The sequence below is a fragment of the Harpia harpyja genome, chromosome 8 (genome assembly GCF_026419915.1).
Source record: "Harpia harpyja isolate bHarHar1 chromosome 8, bHarHar1 primary haplotype, whole genome shotgun sequence".
NCBI lineage: Eukaryota > Metazoa > Chordata > Aves > Accipitriformes > Accipitridae > Harpia > Harpia harpyja.
In genome coordinates this window covers 13,699,315-13,722,212 of record NC_068947.1, presented here as the reverse complement: position 1 = coordinate 13,722,212, position 22,898 = coordinate 13,699,315, and the positions used below count along the sequence as shown (strand labels likewise).

The window sequence follows — 22,898 nt, the reverse complement described above, 5'->3', positions numbered from 1 at the left end:
GCAGTACCACAAAGCATATTTAGGGGCAAATCTCTTGACTGAACTTGCAGAATAAAAACCAGCATCTCATTAACCTGAGCTGAGATGGAGAGCAGCTGCTTCTATTCTGCTGTGTGTTTGTGAGGTTTCTGGCCTAGCAGCAAGAGGCTGAGTACAGCTTCCACTTTTGTTCATCACAACTTAACATTTCAGTATAATTGCTGAGATAGTGAGTGATCCAGCCTAGAGCTGCCAGCCTCCTCTTCCAGTGTCAGGGATACCTTTTGTTGTTCTAAGTGATGCTGTCTGGATGTGACAAAACAGTTGATAAGCTTGACCAAGTGTGCCAGAAAAAAAACCAAACCAAAAAGCAATGTGGACTTTCAGTTCAGGCAGTTCAAAAAAGGTGTTCTGCCCCCCCAGTGACTTGTTTCAGGATAGTCTGATCAACTTCGTTAAAAAAAAAAAACCAACAAACTGGTTATTGCTAGTCAGAAGAGATTGCACAGATTGAGGTAAGCAGCAGAAGACAGACTTAGATCCTTGGTGCAAATTGCTATAGCTATTCTGGCAGTGATTTCTGCCAGTTTATGCAAGGCCCAAGAGGCATTCGCTATACTGAAGCTTTTAACCAGTCATTGCCTTGTATAAGTAGATAAGTTTTCTGCCAGTGAGACCCTTTATTTGCACAGGCAACAGGTGAGTGTGCCCATGAGAGTGGGATGAAGCATGTGATGCAGTGGGATGCTCTGGGTTGATTCCAAGCTACTTGTTCTCTCTGCCAGGCAGGCCAGGCTGCTACAATGGCTCAGGTTAGTTATTCCTTACTTTCTTCCCATCTTCATAAAAACTGATGTTTTGCCTTCATCTTTTCCACAAGTAGCTTCTTCTCTGGCTTGCTTTCTTACTGTCTCCCTCATGCTGTGTTCCCATCTCACTCCTCATTCTTTCTCCTCCCCCAGAGAATTTCATGTCTCTTCAGCACAGCTAGGTCAAGTGCTACTTCTCCCTCTAACTGCCTAATTTTCCCTCCTCTTATTTTCCCAGGCAAAGTTCTGGTCTGGGTCTTTTGGTGAATGTATATTCTTTACTAAGGAAGGTTTACTGACTAATGCTCTAATCTGGAGTCATGGCTGACCCTCACCCAAAGTCTCGCTGTTCTTTCCAGTCTCGCAAAACATTTACTGTTTCCCAGACTAGATTTAAGCAAGGGCTTAAGGTGAGTAGGCAGCAAAGAAACATCTGGAAGAAGAGCACCACATTTAAGAAAGAGACAAAGCAGTCTTTAAAACAGTGGGAGTGGAAACGAGAAGGCTTTTAATTGTTCTTTCTGTCTGCCTTATTAGCTTGGGAAGGAAGGAAGGAATAAATATTGGGTTTCCTGAGCAAAGAGAAGAAAAAAATATTTAATTAGTTCTGTTTACATTCAAGTCCAAAATTTGAGCAGTGAAGAAAATGAGGTGCATTTTAGGGCAACAGGGACTAGTTCTGGGATGTGCTCTATACTGTGCATTCTCTATATGCCAACATTTGCGGTGTCAGGGATTTAAGTCCTAACTTAAATCCTTTATTGCACCAACCCAGCTTGTGTTTTCTAATGCATGATATTTCTAGTCCTTCTAGATGCTAACCTTGTAAGCTCATGGGGCTTGTAATCCTCAGAAATAGAAGGAAAAATGAATCTATATAGATTAGAAAACGTGGGCTGGAGTAACGATCTGAGGTTGGTCAACCGTGTGTGTCAGCTAAGATGCTGTTTCTGATCAGCTTTATTGACAAACTGACAAGTCTGTAAATCCAAACTGAACTTAAAAAGTGCCTGTCAATGCGTAAATTCATACAGGGGGAAAAGTTTTCTAGAGAAGTTTTAAATGAGTAGCAGAGTTAAGTGCTAGAGAAATCCTCAAACACAGAATGTATACAGGAGAGCTTTGATTAATTTTTGTCTTCATGTAATCATTTTAAATGACTGCTGTGGTTTAACCCCAGCCGGCAACTAAGCACCACGCAGCCTCTCACTCACTCCGCCCCACACAGTGGGATGGGGGAGAGAATCAGAAATGTAAAAGTGAGCAAACTTGTGGGCTGAGATAAAGACAGTTTAATAGGTAAAGCAAAAGCTGTGCACACAAGCAAAGCAAAATAAGGAATCCATTCACTACTTCCAATCAGCAGGCAGGTGTTCAGCCATCTCCAGGAAAGCAGGGCTCCATCATGTGTAACAGTTACTTGAGAAGACAAAGCATCATTACTCCGAATGCCACCCCCCCCCCCCCCTTCCTCCTTCTTCCCCCAGCTTTATATGCTGAGCATGACATCATATGGTCTGGAATATCCCTTGGGTCAGTTGGGGTCAGCTGTCCTGGTTGTGTCCCGTCTCATCTCCTTGTGCCCCCAGCCTGCTCGCTGGTGGGGTGAGGAGCAGAAAAAGCCTTGGTGCTGTGTAAGCACTGCTCAGCAGTAAGGAAAACCTCCCTGAATTATCAACACTGTTTTCAGCACAAATCCAAAACATAGCCCCATACTGGCTACTATGAAGAAAATTAACTCTATCCCAGCCAAAACCAGCACAATGACTCAACTATTTTCTGTTTTTTTTTCTGAGGCCGAAACTTCAAGAAATCATTGGCAACTCTCGAAACACCAGCACAGGAATATTCACACTCTGGTTTTGACCCCTTTTAAAGATTTTCCCAGCTATCCATAACTTTTATTTTTACTTCATTTAGTTTACATTCTTTTACTCATATTATATATATGTATTTTGTTTATTACAATCTCGACTGGTGGCAAGGCCAATTAACAGAGCTGCTGAACTCTGCTGGTTAAAAGCTCCCTTTTCAGTTGTACACAGCCTTGTCAAAATCCAATTGCTTAGGCTGAAATTTGTCATGTTGATTGCTTGCCTCAAGCAGAATTATTTTGGAAGGGTTCAGCAAAGTCATTCCAGTTGTTTCCAAAAATGAGGCTTGAACAAAATGCTAGCATGTCTATCAATTAAAAACAATTTCTAGTGGCCTGTTTTTTTACTGTTCTGAGCCTTTGTCATTTTGAACAGAAACGTAAGATTGACTTTTCTATCTTCAAAATTGGCCAAGTTATAAATGTCTAGAAAGACAAATCATACATTTGCATGTGTTCAGTGAAGCAGTTATTTATTTTAAATGAAAATTCAACATCACTGAGCCAAATAGTAAGCACTAAAATAACTAAACCAACACTGTCTTTGCAAGACTTAAGGAAATTATAGTTTTCTTTAATTGCTGCTATATGCTTCTGTAAGCTGCACTTTGGCCAGGAACTGAAACTAAGAGCATGGTGGTGCCCCTTCAGTGTTCCCAAAACACTACAGTTGCTTAGAAGGAAATGTTCCTCCTTCCTTGGAACCACATGGTCACAGAAGCTGGAGCAGGAAGGTCAAAGGATGGAATCATGGAGTTCAGTAAGTCTCATCAGGAAACTAGAACCCCGGAGTATTAGGGAGAACCCTGATCAAACCTGACAGTTTTGAATGGAAACTGGGACTGGGAGGGAAGGATATGAATTGGGATGTAAGAACGGGAGGAAGCCAGGAGCCAGCTAGTGTGGGAAGGGGCTGGGGTGGAGTTCTGAGATTAGGGGATGCCTGTTTGGGGGACTAGGACTAGCCAAATAAAGAAACAGCATTGTCGAGGTCTACTAGGAACCATGATGAGTATCTAGACTGGGGAAGAGATGGGGCTAGCCTTGAGTTTGTACAGATGAGGTAGAACAGAAATGGCCAGCACATCTGAAGGCATCAATGAGCAATGAAGTCCCTGAGCCTGCAGCTCATATGTTCCATAGACTCTTTGTTCCTTTCTTGTCAGCTGTATGAAACCCACCAGTGAAATATGCAACTCATCCCATTTCCTGCTGGTTCAAGTAGAGGAACAGCCTACTACCACTATCAGTTACCCCATTAAAACAAGAGGTCTATGTGGTGGATCTAACAGTTCCAAGCAGTTGTGCTGAGGAACCATGTGCGTGTCCATGTGTTGCAGCAGAATATGATTTTTTTTTTTCTTTAAATCTAGGAAACACAACATGCTCTTAAGACTATGAAGGTTGCAAAGTCAAGAATTTGAAACAGGATTTTCCAGAATTAAAGCTGTCTCTGCAAAAATAACTGAATTAATTCCATGAAGGAATTGGTGTAGCTTGTTTTTTACTAACCTTTTCATGCTCAACTCTGCAACCTTAATATTCTTTTAAGATAGCTTTCTGTGTGCAATAAACATACAACTTAAGCAAGAGGAAACCTCTATTCCCTGGCCTCAGTTAGCTTTTCATGTCAATTAGAGTATCTGGCACTGGGTTTAATAACTCTGTAATTGCAGTTGAAGCACTTAGCTAAATCAATGCCCACCCTTCCTGATAAAATTGTTTTTAAATAGCAGTTGTTAAAAGGCACCAGGTGAAAACTTAGTGAGGTGAAAACAAAGATTGAATGAATAGGAACCCTTCTTTTCTTCCAGACAACCTCACATCAATAAAGCTGGTTTTTTTGTTTTGTTTTAAAATTTTTTTTTCTTTTTTTGTATTTAAAACATTTTATATTTAAAAGCAAACCACTCAACACCTTCTGAGTTTCAGGGAGACCTTGTGAATCTGCAAGGATACAAAACATTTACCATAAATTTATAGCAAAGAATTTCTTCTTGCACTTTGCTGAGGTTTACCGTGCTAGCACTTCCTAATTCATTGTCTGGAAGTTGTGTGGGGTTTTTTTGTAATTGTGCTTGAGTTAAAGGCTCAACAACCACTCCTGATTTTTTAATTAAAAACCCCAAACAAACAAAAAACCAAATGGCAAATGAATGAACATGTGTAGTGACCACCTGCCAAAATCCCCGCACAGCTTAATGCCTTTTCTCCCTGTCTCACTGTCACTGCAAGTCTTTTCAGCATAGGGCAGAGATCTACAAGGGGGACAAAGCCAGTCAAAGACGTACAGGAGAACATGTGGCATACAGATCACCAGTGCGCTCTCACTCTCCTATTCCTCCATTATGAGGCTATGTATACGTACTCTGTAAAGGTGAATGGGGCTGCACCAAGGGTGCTTTAGCAGGGATGGCAGTGTGTGAACCCTGTTAGGTGGGACCATCAAGCAAAAGGAGGTGCTACTGGATCAAGATGGGAGGGAAAAAAGGGAGGACAGTCCCTTCCAGAGGAGGAGGAGGCAGGGAATGCTCCAGGTAACAAAAGTAATTTGTTGCAGCTCTGGGGGCTGGAAGGCCACTTGAGTGGTGGGTTGGTGTACTTCATAGCCACCGCTTTCATTGGCACTGCACTTCAAGCATGTACAGCCTTTCTTTGCGTCCTCAGTGTACTGTGTGGGTTTGCTAAATGTACCATCTCTCAGGATAATGAGACCGTTTTCCCTTCCCTGCTCCATAACCTCCTGATATACATAAAGAACTAGGAATATGGGCCTGTCTTCTCCTTTCACTGGGACTTTATTGGAAAACCATGCTTGCTTTTACCAATGTTTTAAAAAGATATATGTAGGTGTGATTAATCAATACATAGGCTGTAAAAAGGTGGCTGCTGCTTCTCCTTGCTACACACCTGAGAATAAGCCCACTGCAACCCAGCCTTAATGATCTACACTTCAGTCAGATGCTCGTCAGATGCTTGTCAGAACATATAACTGCATTCTTATGGGAGAACAACCCCTCCACTCTTTATCTGGAACAGCATGAAGTTCAAAAGAGGATGTTGCTGAGTCAGTGCCTGGGACCTAGAAGGCTTGGAATTTTATTTTTTTTATGACATGGGGTAAAGGAAGAAAAAAAAGTAGAAGTGGGGTTTGAAGTATTGTCTAGCGCCTTTGGTGCCTGACCTTGCTCATTAATCTCTGCTACTTTGAAAATGCTTGGAAAATTACATTACCCTATACCATCAGTCCTCACTCAATAAATACAGACACTAAAGTCAGAGATGAGAAATCCCACAGAGCTTTGGTATTGACTTGTTAGAATTCCAGGCTTTAGCCTCACAACACAGTAACTGTCTATAAGTAATGAACAAGCTGCTGAGAAGGACACCTTGCCCTTCTGGATTCATTCCCCACTCTTAAAGAATCTATTCACTGCCATTTTTTACTCCTTTATGCCAAACAGTAAATTGTCCTATGTGTCACTAAGGTCTTTTCTATTACTCAGTGAGAGGAAATTTGTGGAAGAGCAGAGCTATGCTCACGTTCTGACTGGGAGCCAATAGTCATAGTAACCTTAGCATCAGTTTCTACAGTAGGGGAGGGGAAAGAAAGAAAAGGATGTATGGGGGTTTTTTTTATTTCTTCCAGTAAGGCATGATGAAGCAGTAACTTGTGTGCTTTGGCATTTAAAGAACATGTGCGTATACTTGTCCTGTAAAATCAGAATTCTCTATTGAGTGCACATCAGCTCAGATTTCAGTGCAGAAGCCATGCCTCCTCTTTACCCACAGGTGCTGCACAGGACCCAGGAAGGAAGGAGAGGGGATTCATGTTGGGGAACTGTACTAGGAGGTGGTCACTGTGGTTTTCTGTGCACTACATACAGACTATAATCTCCTGACAGTGGGGGCCTTCCTCGGTTTGGATCAGGAATGAGAAGCATGGCTAGGAATACCTTTTAAAAGGTACTTGTCTTCTCCAGCACATCTGACTCACCCATTTTATTTCTTCTCCTCTATGTAGTCTCAGTCCTGCAGTCCAGTAATGGCTGCCTTTGACACATGCTAGGTACAACAAGGTTCCTTTGAACATCTCCACTCTTCAGCAGAATGGCAGCAGCCATCACCTGGCTCATTATTAGCTAAATAGCAGAGCAGAGATTTGGTGTTCGCAGTAGCTTGCAAATTCAATTATAGTTCTCACAGCAACTGTCATTTGGTGGCTTGTTCATATGAAGCGTTTGATATTGCTTGTCGTGGTGTTAACTGTCATCCCTTATTAGGGAAATATAAGAGGTCTTACTGATGTACACTTAAAAATGAAAAGGAAATAGTCACTCCATAGCATGCAGACACACATACATGCACAAAAATTCACTATCCTTGAAATAATAAAATGAAAGGATAGCAAGAGGTGCTGGTACAGGTTTTTTGTCTGTTCAGCTATGTATCTATAAAAAGAGAAATGTATGCAGACTGTTCAGTCAGCTCCTGAGGGAACATGAGAGGATCCAGATCAGCTGCACAACTGGCAGCTTCACTGACAATCTCAGCAGAGGGAACAAATGTTGGTTTTGACCCTTTATTGAAGGTGAGCTCTTCTTTCCTTGCTAGCAGTGGGATGGAAGCACACAGATGGGAGTAGTGTGAGAAGGTATGCCTCTATTTTATTTTCTTCCTTCCTGAAGCAAATAAGGTTTCTTAGCTGCTACAGTTTTGGTGTAGTACCTTTTGTAAGGGCTAAATAATTTATTTGATGAGAAAGAATTTCACAAGAAATAGCAGATAAGTGTGTTCATATGACATTCTACAACATGTAGTTCAGGCACCACACAGGCTCAAGGAATGTTATTCATTTGATTAAGTATCAACATCTACGTCTGAACTAGTCACCCTGAGCTCCCTTTATAGCTAATGGAGAACTGGCCAATATAGGAAGGGGATTCAAGGGTGAGATTCATGCTATCCTAAAATGTCTACCTAAAGTAGGTCAGATGAATTGCACCCTTGGAGTGCCTATTTTTCTCCATTGGTTTCTTTCTAAAGTGAGCTGCTGATGAGCTCCAATGTAAACACCTGCAAGGTGTGGGGTTTTTTACAGTTGGACTTGATGATCTTAAAGATCTTTTCCAACCTAAATGATTCTATGATTCTAAATTAAGCTAGGCAAATTTTTCACAGGAATTGGACAGAGCTTTTTATCTAGAATCCAGTTTTAAAATGTTTGGCCTAGTGAGCTTCTGCACAACACGTAACATGGCTTTCCAAATGGCTGTTGGGCAAGATAGCCTGGAATTCACTGACATCACCCACCAGCATATAATTCCTTCTCATCCTCTTTCAGAGCCGTATTGCCACAGGATATTCATTTGTCTCCCCCCTTACTGCTATTTCAGTGCTATCGTGCATTCTCCTGCAGCGACCCTCTTCCTAAGAAAGTTAAGCAAACCAGCCTGCAGGGGAAATAAACATACAATGTGGCTTTTTGTGTTCAATGGAGACATGATTCTGTTCGGATAACAGCCCAAGCAAAAGAAAACAGTGGAAATTTCCTAGAACCGTCCTGCAATAGAATTTCTTTGCTTTATGGTGGAAAACTACAGCTGGGTAACTGCTTTCAGAAGTCAGACACGTTAAAATTCTGTACCTTTTCTGAGAGAATTTTGCTATACAGAACATTCAGTAAGACTACTGGTCAGACTGCATCAATCCAGCACTACATCTGGTTGCACTTGTGGATGCTGGAGCGGAAGTTACAAAGCCAATTGATGCAGGAGCGTGTAAGATCTATTGGCAGGCCAAGTCTCCTGGTAAACTGATGACTATCAGGGTATGCTAGTCTTTGCTCAGACTGTGACTGAACTACCTTGGAGCTACTCCGGAAGCCTAGGTTTTATATGCATTGCATCTCTGGGGCTCTACTGATGGGATACATTTGGTTTTATGGAAGGGTAACAAACTTTCTTTTGCCAAATACACTCCCAAAAAGAATCTCTTAGACCACAATCGTTCAACTCAGCCTGTGGGCTGGATCAGGTACCCCATGACAATTTTGTTCTGTCTCCAAAGGACTCCAGATGCTTTCTTGGGCATTTTTAACCTTATAAGCTCCACTTCTATCTGCAAGACTTTGAGAATGGCCCAACTGCCTCCACAAGCACCCCCAAGCTGGCATGTAGTGCAAGATGTTAAAAAACCATGATACATTAAAGCATTGGCTTTTTCATGGTGGGATTGTGCTAAAGTAATTATCCTATTACCAGCACAGAACAGTGCCCGTGTTCATGCAAATAAAAGTTGCAGTGTTTAGACATAAGTTGTTTGTTTCTTGCATTTAATCTAGGCAGTAAAGTAAATGCTTCTTACAGATAATCTTATTTACAAGGCATTTTTTGATACCATAGGCATAGAAGATACTGAAATGACTCCTTTACTTAAGGGTGTAATGTTGAATGGCAAAGCTCAGTTCCTATACGTTATACTGTTCACTGCTGAGTGTGTGGTTAAATACTTTGTAATTAAAACCTGGTGATGGATTTTACAAGAGGAGAATATCTTCTCACTGTGACTTTCCAAGCTCTCATGTAACAGTTCTTATTAAATTTACTGTGAAAACTTAAAATAGCGCTCTCATTAGTTGCTGACAGAGATCTGCCGGTATACAATGATGTCTAGAAACTGCCCTTATTTTCCACTTGGAAGATGAGCTGAGCAAAATCTCGCTCGTCATTTTCTTCATTTTATGTGTGAAGAGAAACACTTTCTGACTCCATACCACGGTTCTATTGATTGACTCCTCTCCTTTTTCTGATTGACAGGTTTTCCTCTGTAACCTATGCTGTCTTCCCCAGCTCATCTCGCTTTGGCAGTGCATGAATTTGAGCCCCCTTTTCTGCTACTTCTGTGTGGCATATTGTGATCACTGCCATTTCTCTGAGCTTATTCCCTAACTACTCTTATAAGCTGCAAAGGGGAAGTGTGGGGAAGCATTTCTGGAAAGTGAAGCCATTATACAACACAAGGGAGGCAGTACCACATTGGAAGATTAACACCTCTCACATTTTCCTTGCAAGGGCTCTCAGGTACTGTTGGTCATCACACAATTAAGAGCAAGTGCCAACTCATTTTGAGTCAGTTCCCTAGCAGTCTGGAGCTACAAAGTGTTTTGAAGTGCTGGGGACTACTTCTCTATCAGAAAATAAAGTGAACTAGAGCCTTTTCTCTGACTTTGATGCAAAGTGGTGCAACATGGCTTGAATCAATAGGGCTAAACTCTCTTTCCCTCAAAAACCCAGGGTGTTCTCATGCACCCTGCCTGCAAGACAGGGTCCTGGCCATGCTATGTGGCCACAGTAGCCAGGCAGTGCCTGGCAGAGGTCTAGCTGGAACAGTCCCAGCCATGCCAGTGGCTGCGCTGACTAATACATGCTCTAGAGAAGCTGTGGATGGTGCCTGAGCCATACCGTGGCCTTGGGTAGTGTGCTAGTGTAGCCATAGCCTAGGAGGTAGCCTTGAGGAAGTTCTCCTGTTGTTATTTTAAACTTTATTGCTGAAGACACTTTTGCAAAGGTCATATTACTGAGGGGCGGCAGAGGGGGGAGAATTTGTTGTTCTGCATTTGTAACCACATTAGGGTTCCCAGCTATGACTTGGAGCGCCTGAATGCTACCATAATAGGAAAGTAACTGATCATATATTAATCAAGCAGTTGACTAGTGAGTCAAGAGGGCGGCTTGCTTCACGCGCTGCTGAAATGCAGCTCTTTCCACAGTCGAACAGCAAAGCTGGTTAAAGGCATAGTGTTTACAGAGGAAGTGAGAACTGGAAATTGCACAGGAAATTAAAAACACATCATAACAATTCCCATTTAAAACTTGGCTGGGACATTGGTGCTATGCTGGACCTTGTTCTCATCAACAAGGAGGGGCTGGTGGGGAATGTGAAGCTCAAGGGCAGCCTTGGCTGCAATGACCATGAAATGGTGGAGTTCAAGATCCTTATGACAGCAAGGAGGCCACACAGCAAGCTCGCTACCCTGGACTTCAGGAGAGCAGACTTTGGCCTCTTCAGGGATCTGCTTGGTAGAGTACCACAGGATAAAGCCCTGGAGGGAAGAGAGACCCAAGAAAGCTGGTTAATATTCAAGGATCATGTCTTCCAAGCTCAGGAGCAATGCGTCCCAACAAAGAGGAAGTCAGGCAAAAACAACAGGAGGCCTGCGTGGATGAACAAAGAGCTCCTGGTCAAACTCAAACACAGCAAGGAAGCCTACAGAGGGTGGAAGCAAGGACAGGTAGCCTGGGAGGAATACAAAGAAATTGTCCAAGCAGTCAGGGATCAGGTTAGGAAAGCCAAAGCCCTGATAGAATTAAATCTGGCCAGGGACATCAAGGGCAACAAGAACAGCTTCTATAGGTACGTTGGTGATTAGAGGAAAACGTGGGCCCCCTCTGGAAGGAAATGGGAGACCTGTTTACCTGGGACATGGAGAAGGCTGAGGTACTCAATGACTTTTTTTCCTCAGTCTTCACTGGCAAGTGCTCTGGCCACACCGCCCAAGTCACAGAAGGCAAAGGCAGGGACTGGGAGAGTGAAGAACTGCCCACTGTAGGAGAAGATCAGATTCGAGACCATCTAAGGAACGTGAAGGTGCACAAGTCCATGGGACCTGATGAAATGCATCTGTGGGTCCTGAGGGAACTGGCCAATGAAGTGGCTAAGCCACACTCCATCATATTTGAGAAGTTGTGGCAGTATGGGGAAGTTCCCATTGACGGGAAAAGGGGAAACGTAACTCCCATTATTAAAAAGGGGAAAAAAGGAAGACCTGGGAAACTACAGGCCAGTCAGTCTCACCTCTGTGCCTGGCAAGATCATGGAGTGGATCCTCCTGGAAACTATGCTAGGGCACATGGAAAATAAGGAAGTGATTGGTGACAGCCAACATAGCTTCACTAAGGGCAAATTGTGCCTGACAAATTTGGTGGCCTTCTACGACAGGGTTACAGCCTTGGTGGATAAGGGACAAGCAACTGATGTCATCTACCTGGACTTGTGCAAAGCATTTGACACTGTCCTGCATGACATCCTTGTCTCTAACTTGGAGAGACATGGATTTGACAGATGGATCACTCGGTGGATAAGGAATTGGCTGGATGGTTGCACTCAAAGAGTTGCGGTCAACGGCTCAATGTGCAAGGGGAGACCAGCAATGAGTGGCGTTCCTCAGGGGTCAGTATTGGGACCAGCGCTGTTTAACATCTTTGTCAGTGTCGTGGTTTAACCCCAGCCAGCAACTAAACACCACGCAGCCGCTCACTCACTCCCCCCCACCCAGTGGGATGGGGGAGAAAATCGGGAAAAGAAGCAAAACCCGTGGGTTGAGATAAGAACGGTTTAATAGAACAGAAAAGAAGAAACTAATAATGATAATGATAACACTCATAAAATGACAACAGCAATAATGAAAGGATTGGAATGTACAAACGATGCGCAGTGCAATTGCTCACCACCCGCCGACCAACACCCAGCCAGTCCCCGAGCGGCGAATCCCTGCCCCCCACTTCCCCATTCCTATACTGGATGGGACATCACATGGTATGGAATACACCGTTGGCCAGTTTGGGTCAGGTGCCCTGGCTGTGTCCTGTGCCAACTTCTTGTGCCCCTCCAGCTTTCTCACTGGCTGAGCATGAGAAGCTGAAAAATCCTTGACATTAGTCTAAACACTACTGAGCAACAACTGAAAACATCAGTGTTATCAACATTCTTCGCTCTGAACTCAAAACATAGCACTGTACCAGCTACTAGGAAGACAGTTAACTCTATCCCAGCTGAAACCAGGACAGTCAGCTACACGGACAGTGGGATTGAGTGCACCCTCAGCAAGTTTGCGGATGACACCAAGCTGTGTGGTGCAGTCAACATGCTGGAGGGAAGGGATGCCATTCAGAGGGACCTTGACAGGCTTGAGAGGTGGGCCCGTGCAAACCTCATGAAGTTCAACAAGGCCAAGTGCAAGGTCCTGCACATGGGTCGGGGCAATCCCAAGCACAAATACAGGCTGGGTGATGAGTGGATTGAGAGCAGCCCTGTGGAGAAGGACTTTGGGGGTATTAGTGGATGAAAAACTGAATATGAGCCGGCAATGTGCACTTGCAGCCCAGAAAGCCAACTGTATCCTGGGCTGCACCAAAAGCAGTGTGACCAGCAGGTTGAGGGAGGTGATTCTGCCCCTCTGCTCCGCTCTGGTGAGACCCCACCTGGAGTACTGCGTCCAGCTCTGGGGCCCCCAACATAAGAAAGACATGGACCTGTTGGAGCAAGTCCAGAGGAAGGCCATGAAGATGATCAGAGGGCTGGAGCACCTCCCCTATGAGGACAGGCTGAGAGAGTTGAGGCTGTTTAGCGTGGAGAAGAGAAGGCTCTGGGGAGATCTTATAGCGGCCTTCCAGTACTTAAAGGGGGCTTACAGGAAAGATGGGGAGGGACTCTTTAACAGGGAGTGTAATGATAGGACAAGTGGTAATGGCTTTAAACTAAAAGAGGGTAGATTTAGATTAGATATCAGGAAAAAATTCTTTACTGTGAGGGTGGTGAGACACTGGAAGAGGTTGCCTGGAGAAGCTGTTGATGCCCCATCCCTGGAAGTGTTCAAGGCCAGGTTGGATGGGGCTTTGAGCAACTCGGTCTACTGGAAAGTGTCCCTGCCCATGGCAGGAGGGTTGGAACTAGATGATCTTTAAGGTCCCTTCCAACCCAAACCATCCTATGATTTGGGATCACTTGCATGCAGCTGCAGAAAGAGAATCCCATAACTTTGGACTGAATTTGTGAAGAAGGTCATGGTACTTTCTCCTGGAGGACAGGACTTAGGGCTAAGTGTATTATCTCTGCTGGTGGGGCATCATTCTGCAGTGACAGAGGGACCTGGCTGTGCCAGCACTTGATCCCCAACACCACTTTCTTTTACCTCTCAGAGGCTTCCATTGAATTTGCCAGTCACTCTAGCACTCCTTATATGCAGCTTTATCTAGTAAGAGATGAGATTATACAGCTAAGATGGCCATTTTAATTTGCTATGTTCCTAGTTTAGACTTCCACAAAGTTTGGTCTTCATGTGGGGATGTGAATTATGGCCTCTAGTTTCATGCCCAGAATACCTCCAGAATACCTCGTAGGTCCCCATTAACACTTACATACCAATCTATGCATCGGTTATGCATTTGTAAGCCATTTTATAATTCTGTGATATGTTAATTATTTTGAAGATGAGGAATGATTGCTTAAATAATATTAGTATTTAAAGAAAAACAGTATTTGTGTCTGTATTAACTGTTGAGGAAAATCAATTCATGTGTAGTTGGCTATGAATTAGTTGAAAATACAATTTTTGTAAACTGAATTTTATTACTATTCCTTTCTGTTTCATTATGTTTCCCCAATATACATAATCTTGTGCTACTTCGTTTATCTTATGTCAGAAATAGCATTGCTGCTCTTGACCATTAGTATAAATAGGAAAAAAAAGATTAATCAGACACTTCAAAAACCTCATGCTGAAATAACATTTTTAAAATCATAAAAGAACAACCACTATTTTCTACAGCAAAACTAATTTTTCAAATTCAAGATAACAACACTGCATTACAAAAGTAAAGGTCAATTTGAAGAAGAAAGGATTCTGGTTGCCTAATAAAGTCATCTTCTTTATACCAAATTGTAATTTACAGTTGAATTGAAAGATGTTAATTCTTTTCTGGCTTGCTTTGAGTGATATTAAGGGGCCAGTTGGTGTGGTTCAGATAAAAATAGCTGTTACATTTAATCTGGTCACTAATGGTAACCTTTATTTCCCTTCACACTGTGCTTTTGAAGTCACAGGAGACTGCTGAGCTCCAGGATTTGCTCTTCAGTTTCAGAGGTAGTTACTGTGTGCACATTACACTTCTCCATTGCCTACCACCTTCAAATAACTGACTGTGGAAAATGAACACCCTTGTATAAACCTGTAACCGCCCCCACCGTCGAGTGCCTACCTACTGACACTCAGAATAGGCAGCCTTTGACTTTGGAAGGTGGCCCTTGAAATGTCTGAGTTCATTATGGAGTGAAGAAACAATAACAAATATAGTGATATAGTCCTTGTCACAAAATGAGTACCTCACCCTGCAGCATTTTTAATGAGTAGGAAGAAAAATTATTGTGTTATTCCTAAGCTAATTAGAGAAAATTTCTGTCCTTAAAAATGAAGTAGCTAACATTTGAGTTGGATTATCTATATGACAGTGAGATGATGATACCCCATTGTGCAGGTGTGGATAAGAAGACAGAATTTCTGTCTTGCATAGTCTCATGGCTGCTGTTCAGAGGACTGAAGGGATTGTGCCTCTTGTGGCTGAGAAGGTCATGGGGCCACAAGACTGTCACACTGAGGTAATTCCACAGAGGCCTGATACTGCATTAGCGTTATGCTAGCATGTTGGTAAAGCAACTAAATTACAAGGCTGCCAGGGATTCAGGTCTTTTGCAAATGAACACCAAACTGGAGATTAACCAGTAGTATCACAAGAACCAATGGCTTTAAATTACTGCATCAGTCTAGGAAAGTTAGACCAAAATTTCATAGAGTTTTGTGTTGTGACATCAGGAACATGCATGTGAAAAAAGTAATGTCTGAAAGGTTTGTGCCTAGACACTAACTCAGGAGGCAGACAGAGCTAACAGAAAGGCCAATAATATCCTGATGTGGTAAGGTCATTCTAGACAATGGGAATATTGCATCACACTAGCAGTATCACGGAGTCTGTCCCTCAAAATGCATAGGTACTGTGCTAATGAGCTTTCATCAGCCCACTGTGCTATAACAGGCTCCTTATATAAATAATTCTCTTTGGATCATCCTGTCACTGGAGGGTTGCTGAGGCAAAGTCCTCACAGCAGCCTGTCTCCCCACACCACAGCTGCAAGCCTTATACATTAAGCTAGTGAGGCTGCAAAACCAGTGCAATGCTCAAGGCTCTGGGAGATGTTTGTTCCCGATACCACAGAGAGCAACAAACTGTAGTTGCTGAGCTGATGATCTCAGAGAGGTCTCTAATTGGCATTTCATTCAGCAAAAGAAAAGGCTAGGAAATAAATAAAAGGAGACAAGGTCAGATTAAGGCTCTCTTCTTAATGCTAATACTATGTTCCTTTCTCCTCTTGGGCTTGGGCAACGTCCACTCCCCCAACATTGCCATCTTTTCAGCTGCCTTGTGAAGTGAGAGTCTGCTGGGGAGCAGCAGGGTGACCAAAACAAAGGCTCAGAGCCAGCCTGCTGGGTAATGTGGCCCTGGCAACTGACTGGAGAGTTTTTATTGTTGAGAAGTAGACTGTCTCCTTTCTTCAGTCACAAGGTCAGTTATGGTGTTGTTTTTCCTCATCTTGCACAGAAGAAAAAGGCTAGATTGAGTCCCCTAGAAGAAGATGAGACCCTGTCTTTCACTTCCTCACCCCTCAGTTGAATACAGAGGGGGAAGAACGGTCACACTAACTCATGGCTTTCAAAACTGGTGCTTGTAAGGAATTGAATCTGGCCTCCATACACATAAACACCCATACATTTTCTCTAGCTGGCTGGTCGCTTTGTGGAGTCTAGTGAGATAAAATGACTCTTTCCATCACATAAAGGTAAAGATAATGCTCCACATGAATGTCAACATTCATGAGATTCCTGCCCATTTTGGTCCTCTTTAATTAGGGACTGTTCTGCCTCATTGGACAGACTGGTGTAATAGCTTGGGATCAGAGTAGCATAAAGATTGTCACAGCTTGAATGATCTTTTGAGCAGTGGGAGGTAATGATCCTGCCTTAGGCAAAATACCACTTCTGGCATGTTATGGGGCACTGTGATTCTGTCCCACACTTCATTTAGTCTTTTTCCAAATGCTGCAGTTTAGCCCCTGAAAAATGCAGTATTTTTATGAGTATATTCCATCTTAAGTATAGTCCCGTAATTCCTGTTGGATGTGGGCTGGGTGAGCAGGGGCGGAGGATAGCACTTAAGACGTGAAATGCCAGTTAGAGGCTCCAGCCCATGCAATTTTTCATGCTGCATGTTTTTCCAGAAGGTGACAAGTAATCTCTATTTCATCTGGAGGATGGAGAAATTCTGAGAATAAAGAGTGGGTCCTCTTTTCCCCCAAGTCCATCCCACCATCTTTTGCCCTTCCATGAACACTAGTCTGTTTAGCCTGTGTTCAAAGGTCACAAAAGACTGCTTTAGGCTTTTAGCCCATATGGAATAAGCAGTGTTTTGTTTTTCCAGTGTTGTCATAATTCATTTTACTTTATAGTTGAAAAGTAAATGAAGGAAATAGCTGAAGGCATTTTTGTGAATAATTACACTTGCACCACATTTCTCGAGAGTTTGCTGGGTAGATTTGTGTGTAAGATCTGATTGTTTTCCTTGTTACAGGCAGCTTCATTATCCATCCAGTGTTTGCAATGGATTATGAGGCACTGTAGCAGATTACAGAGACAGCATTCTAATGTTTCATCTGGAAATGGAATAAATAGATCTTTTTCAATTGCAATGATGTGAAATGAGCTTTCAGGATGTTAGATTTGGAAAACAGCTAATTAGATGCTGTTTCAGGCCCTCCTGCTGGGATGACTATTGCATATACTGAAGTAAAATCTGCACACTGCAAGTTGTCTGGGTCTTTAGTCCTGCAAAGCAGTCTGTGGCACCAGATTGGTGGTGGGACATGGGGCGCTCCTTATGATGGTGGGACTCATCAAGCAGTTGGTGGTGTGCTCCAAGGAGTTTGTTCCACTACAACTCAGATTTGCCTGAATTGACACACGGCCAGAGTCAGTCCACATTAAACACGTGATTTTGAAAAACTCATCAGATACCAGACTGTTGTTATGGCCAACCTATGACTGTTGGCGTGGGATTGTTCTGTTCACCTCCCCTGTTGGTGGTGATCACAACCCAGCAGGGACATGTGCTGACTCCCTGGCTTGTCATGGCATGTTCAGAAGACGAGTGGGAGTCACTATCTAGGAGTGGGAATTTGGACTAAGTATGAAGAAATCTTTCAGGAAAAGCCTTGAAATATCTGAGTGTAGTGAGAAAGGTTAGGGGTTTTATTTTTTATAGTGCTAATGAAACTAAATCCCCTCAGAAAGCGTAAAGTACAGGCCAGTGCGTATCAACCTTTTTTGATTTCTGAATCCCTCAAAATCACAAGTAGCTTGTGAATTGAAGTCTGCTGACAACAGTCTTGTTCCTCCTAGTTTCCTTATGTGAACCTGTGGTAGTCCAGGGATCCTCAGATATCCTCGTGGAGGAAATCTGCACCTAGTCTAGAACGTGTAGATACCAACAAAAGTGTGTGCATGTGACTGAGGATGGGGAGGGAATCCAGACCTACCTTTATTGCTACATAAAGGTAGCTTAGAAAAAGGTGGCTTGTTATCAGACAGAATGGTTGGCCCCCACCAATAGGAATTAAAAAGCAAGTCCAAGAGTAAAGCCTGTGCAAGTGCTTATCTGTGCTCTGGCCTGCTGAGAGTGAAAATTTCCTGGATTTTCAGATCACTTCCAAGCTAGTGATCCCTTGTGAAAGGAAAGCTAGGATTGGGAGACAATGAATGAAAGAGGGACGTTTCTATGGTCTTGCTTTCAGGTGTCTGCATAAATTTCACAATTTCAGCATTCAAACTTAATAGCCTGCGTGTTTGAGAGATATGAACAACTACTGACAGGTAAAAGCTAGCATAGCGTAGGTGCATATATAGTAGGAAGGGTGCAAAAAGGCTTTCAGTCACTCGTATTGGTGCAGTGAGGTCATCTCTAGTCTGTGCAGGTCCCAAGCACAGGCTGCGTTTTCACTGTAATTGGGTGGGTCAATTCTTAATTCATAGAATCATAGAATGGTGTGGGTTGGAAGGGACCTTAAAGATCACCTAGTTCCACCCCCCCTGCCATGGGGGGTTGGAACTCATGTTCTTAATGCTAACTAACCAGTAAAACAAAGACAGTGTAGTTAGCGGGGTGAGATATATTTTAAATCATTAGGCTACTTCTAGTAAAGCAACTCAAGGTAAAAGCTAAAATCTTTTTCCCTTAGCATAGACAAAGCCAAAGAAGGCACACCACTTAATTCTCTGTCCAGATTGACAATCCATCTGTTAAAGTATCTGTGTTGTGACAGTCATTAATAGAAGATGGTTTGGGGACAACTCCCAAGAAAATCCACTCCCAAAATCTAGGAAATACCCCATCCAGCTCTTTTCAGTGTAACGCAGGACTTAGAACTCTTTAGGCAAATATGTCTGTGTATTTCTATATATATTCATATATATTCTCTGTATATTCAAATGTGGATATACCAAAAATATATACAGAAAGAGAAAGATGGGCGTAGGGAGAAAGGAAACACAGATATGTCATATACGTTATAGATAGATGATATACATGTTGTTTTATAATGTACATTATGCATATATGTGTAATCATACATATATTTCTATACCATCTGTAAGCTAACAGTGAATTTCTTCATTACCCATATAAATGTTTTGGCCCTTTTGAACACTTCTAATTTCTTAATCTACAAGCCTAAATCATGGCTGAAAACTTCTCATCCTGCCATTTCTCCTTAGTGATGGGAAAAAGAGAAATACAGAAAGAGTTCATAAGGAGTTTTGGTTTTGGTTTCAACAAGAATGGGTCAAAAAATAAAAGAAAGTCAGATCTTAAATACAGTAAATTATTGTAGATCTTCAGGTATGGTAAATTCTTGTAGTACAATTGATTTCAAGGCAGTGATGATGATTCACATCAAGCAAAGATTAACTGGCCTGGAAATTCTAGAGAAAAATTATACTAAGTGTTGGATTTTCTTAAGTCTATAAAATCTTAACATAAGATTGCTGAGTCACTACTGCAAGTTAACATACTGCTAAGACCTGGCTGTAATAGGAAATGAGTTGTAGAAGCCAGATTTCATCAAGAGGTATGAAACCAACTGTGTCTACTCATCCATCCATCTGGTTTTCCCTATTGACGTTTCCAAGGGACAGTAATTTATATACTGAAAAGCTAAAATTGATGCATAAACTCCACTTTTGTTTTAAGATGGATAGCTTTGTCTAGTAAATGGCTAGGGATGATCCTAAAATTCAGCATGTTACAACAAAAATGAAAATCATCAAGCAATGAGAAGACTAGTCTCATCAGTTTCAAAGCAGATTAAATGCTTATTACATTACTGGTATAAACATTTTGATAAAATATTTCTCCATAAGGAGTAAGTGTATTTTCCCATAAGTGAGACTCTTATCTTTAGAATAAGTTAATAAGACCCTATTAACAGAGGAGAGATTCTGACATATGGACAAGTAAAACAGTTTTTATTTTCTTCTTACTGATATCAAAAAGTGGTTGCTGTTACAGCTAGCTGATCAGGCTATTCATTTTTTTTCACTCAAAAATTTCAAATGAAAAGTATATTTACATGTTCTGACTGAATATTTGTAGTCTTTTACAGGATGATTTAAAGTTATTTTTTGGTTTGTTTCCATATACAATGTTGTGATTTCTTGTCTTAGTTCCCTTTAAGCTCTAAATACCAAATCAACATCGATGCCCCAAAATACCAATAGAATGGTACTAAGTCACTGTGAAAATGATAATTCCTTTTGAAATTTGATTTAAAAAATAATCTCCGTTTCTCTGCTGTGTACACAGCAATGTGGAGAAGGTGGTATCTGGCAATAGGGTAATTTTCACAAAGCGTTGTTGTGTTATAGTTATTAGTTTAGGAACTGGTACAGGAATTTCTGTTTCTTTAACAAGCCACTCTAAATTTCAGTATATAACATGGCTTTAACGGGAGAGTTCAGTTTTCTCCGTCGCTATGTCAACAACTTGTGAGCATAAGGAAGTCTTTTCTGACCTTCACCTCCCTTTCCCCATGAAAAATAAGGCAATAATTGTATTTCTGTACTTAAGGTGGTTGTGTTGCTCGAATAGTTACACAAACTGTGCAGATTCTTGGATTTAATGGCTGTGGAAGTGTGACGTAATGTTAGTATGATTCATTTTCTTCCATAAAATTTTAGTTTTGATAACCTAGCTTTTCATTATACTGCATAATCAAAGTTTTGGTAAGGTCTCAAGCTATTCTTCCCCTCCAGACTTTCTCTTTCTTCTGACATTTTCATCTTTCTTCTTAAATGTTCTTCTAAGTAAAACAAAATATTAAGTGAACATTTCTTTTATGTTAACATAGGTGCATTTATTTGGTTATTGTAGTTAAAATAAAATCAGTATGGAATATGCCCAAACCTTCCCTTTAAATATTTGCCCAGTTTAGAGTGGATGCTGGTCATGGGAAATGGACACAAAAATTGAGTTCTAAATAAGAACAAGAAGTAAAGGCAAGAAAAACTGCAAGACTCGTGCTAAAATCATGAAATGGCACCCCTGCTTTCTAGTGGGAAGGAGAGAGAGAGTGGGGAATAAGTTTCTTTTCATTTTAATAATACATTGAAAGTGTTTCCCTTGATCTGCATTAACAGTACTTGAGGATGAGCATCCAGGAGGTATTAATCTCAAGAACACAAAGCAAAGTGGTTCAAAATGGGTGAATTCCCACAGCTGTTTTAAGTAGAGCTGTCTGCAGACTCCTGGTATGACGTTCACTGCAGGACTGACTGGGATACAACAATTACATAAGTGAGTTTTAACAAACTAGGTTATAGAGAAGAGAAACTCAGTGGTATGATGAGGTTAGTGGAGTGAATGTGTGTTCTCACTTTGTTAGTTCAGGCAGATTAGGGTTATCTTCGCAATGAGGGCAGGAGTTTTCCCAGGGCTGCACTTTCAACACGTAGGTGGATGAAGCAAAATTCAGCAAAGTCAGCTGGGTTGTCCATGTGGAGGCTGAATGCAGTTGAATGAAAAGCTGAGCACTGGGAATAAAGGAAGGCAAAGAGCCAAGGATCGAGGCTGAAAGGCAACAACAGAGCCCGGAGAGAAGTGAGGGAAGCAGCACGGTGGCAGAGAGATCAAACATAAATGTTTCAAAGGGGAAGAGTGGTATATGCTGAAAGGGATGAGGCAGGAAACAAGTGAAAAGGATGGAAATTTGCCTTGGGAAGTATTATCTCTTCCTCTAATGCAGGAGGTGTGATAGGAACAGGGTCTTAATCCTTACTTTAAAATATTTTAAGGTGCCATTGTTTTAGAGTAAACAAGGGGATATGAGTAACTTCTACCCACAGGGTGGCACAGGAGGGTCCCTCTGCCTCTCGCTTAGCTCCCCGGGCAGGAGGGGACTTGCTCAGATGTCAGGGTGATACTCGGTGACTGCTGAGCACCAGCTGGATGTCACTCCTCAGTGCCTAGCTACCAACTGCTGTCACTCTGCCATTGGGAAGGGGTTGGGGGTTTGATAAGCTGTGTCTGCGGAAACTGGTCCCAGATTTTTTTCTGAATATGCTCCCCATTGTCACGGCTGTGTCTGTGAAGGAGAGAGGGGCAGGTTTTTTCACCTGTGCTGTCCGGTGATCATGACTGTTTGAAAAAACTGCTGATGTTTTGTTTTGTTTTCTTTGAGCAGATGGGCAGAAGAAGGTTCAAGAGGAATTTGACATAGACATGGACGCACCAGAGACAGAGCGGGCGGCTGTGGCGATACAGTCCCAGTTCAGAAAATTCCAGAAGAAAAAAGCGGGGTCCCAGTCTTAGTAGCTACCTCAGAGCTTAAAACAAAGTAATCGTGAAATGATTATCAAGAAAATCAGAAGTAACATAAAGATGCATGTACAGAAATTATCAATATTTAAAACCCCATTGGCAGATAACAAACCCTGAGCTTGTGTGTGACTTCATCCCAGATGTTTCACACCCATTATCCTCTGTAACTCACCATTTTACTTGATGTTGTAATAAAAAGTTAGGGTGAAGTAATTAAAGTGTCTGCCTTCATCTGTCTTTTCATATTAATCCAGCAACCACAGCGTTACAAATGAACTCAGCCCAGATGCCTGTTTTCCTCTTCACGTAAAGCTTGGAGACATAAGAGCACCGTATGTTACGAGATTTTTGCTGAGAGATGAGAGCATGCATCTCAGCCCTGCTTACCTCATTTGGAGAATTCCAGCTGCCAGCCAAATGTGGCAATAAAATTACTTTCTCATAATGAGCTGAAAGTAAAAACTTGCAGACAGAAGCTGT

The 22,898-nt window shown here is 42.1% G+C and overlaps 1 protein-coding gene across 1 annotated transcript in view; it reads left to right on the top strand.

The window, feature by feature from the left end:
* The window catches only part of PCP4 (Purkinje cell protein 4), a 55,827-nt gene extending 33,191 nt beyond the window's left edge, over nt 1-22,636 (top strand). Inside the window, exon 3 of the mRNA XM_052794874.1 lies at nt 22,282-22,636. Coding sequence (XP_052650834.1) covers nt 22,282-22,409 — 128 coding nt within the window. The 3' untranslated portion in view covers nt 22,410-22,636. The remainder of the gene's footprint in view (nt 1-22,281) is intronic.
* Nucleotides 22,637-22,898: the final 262 nt, after the last annotated feature.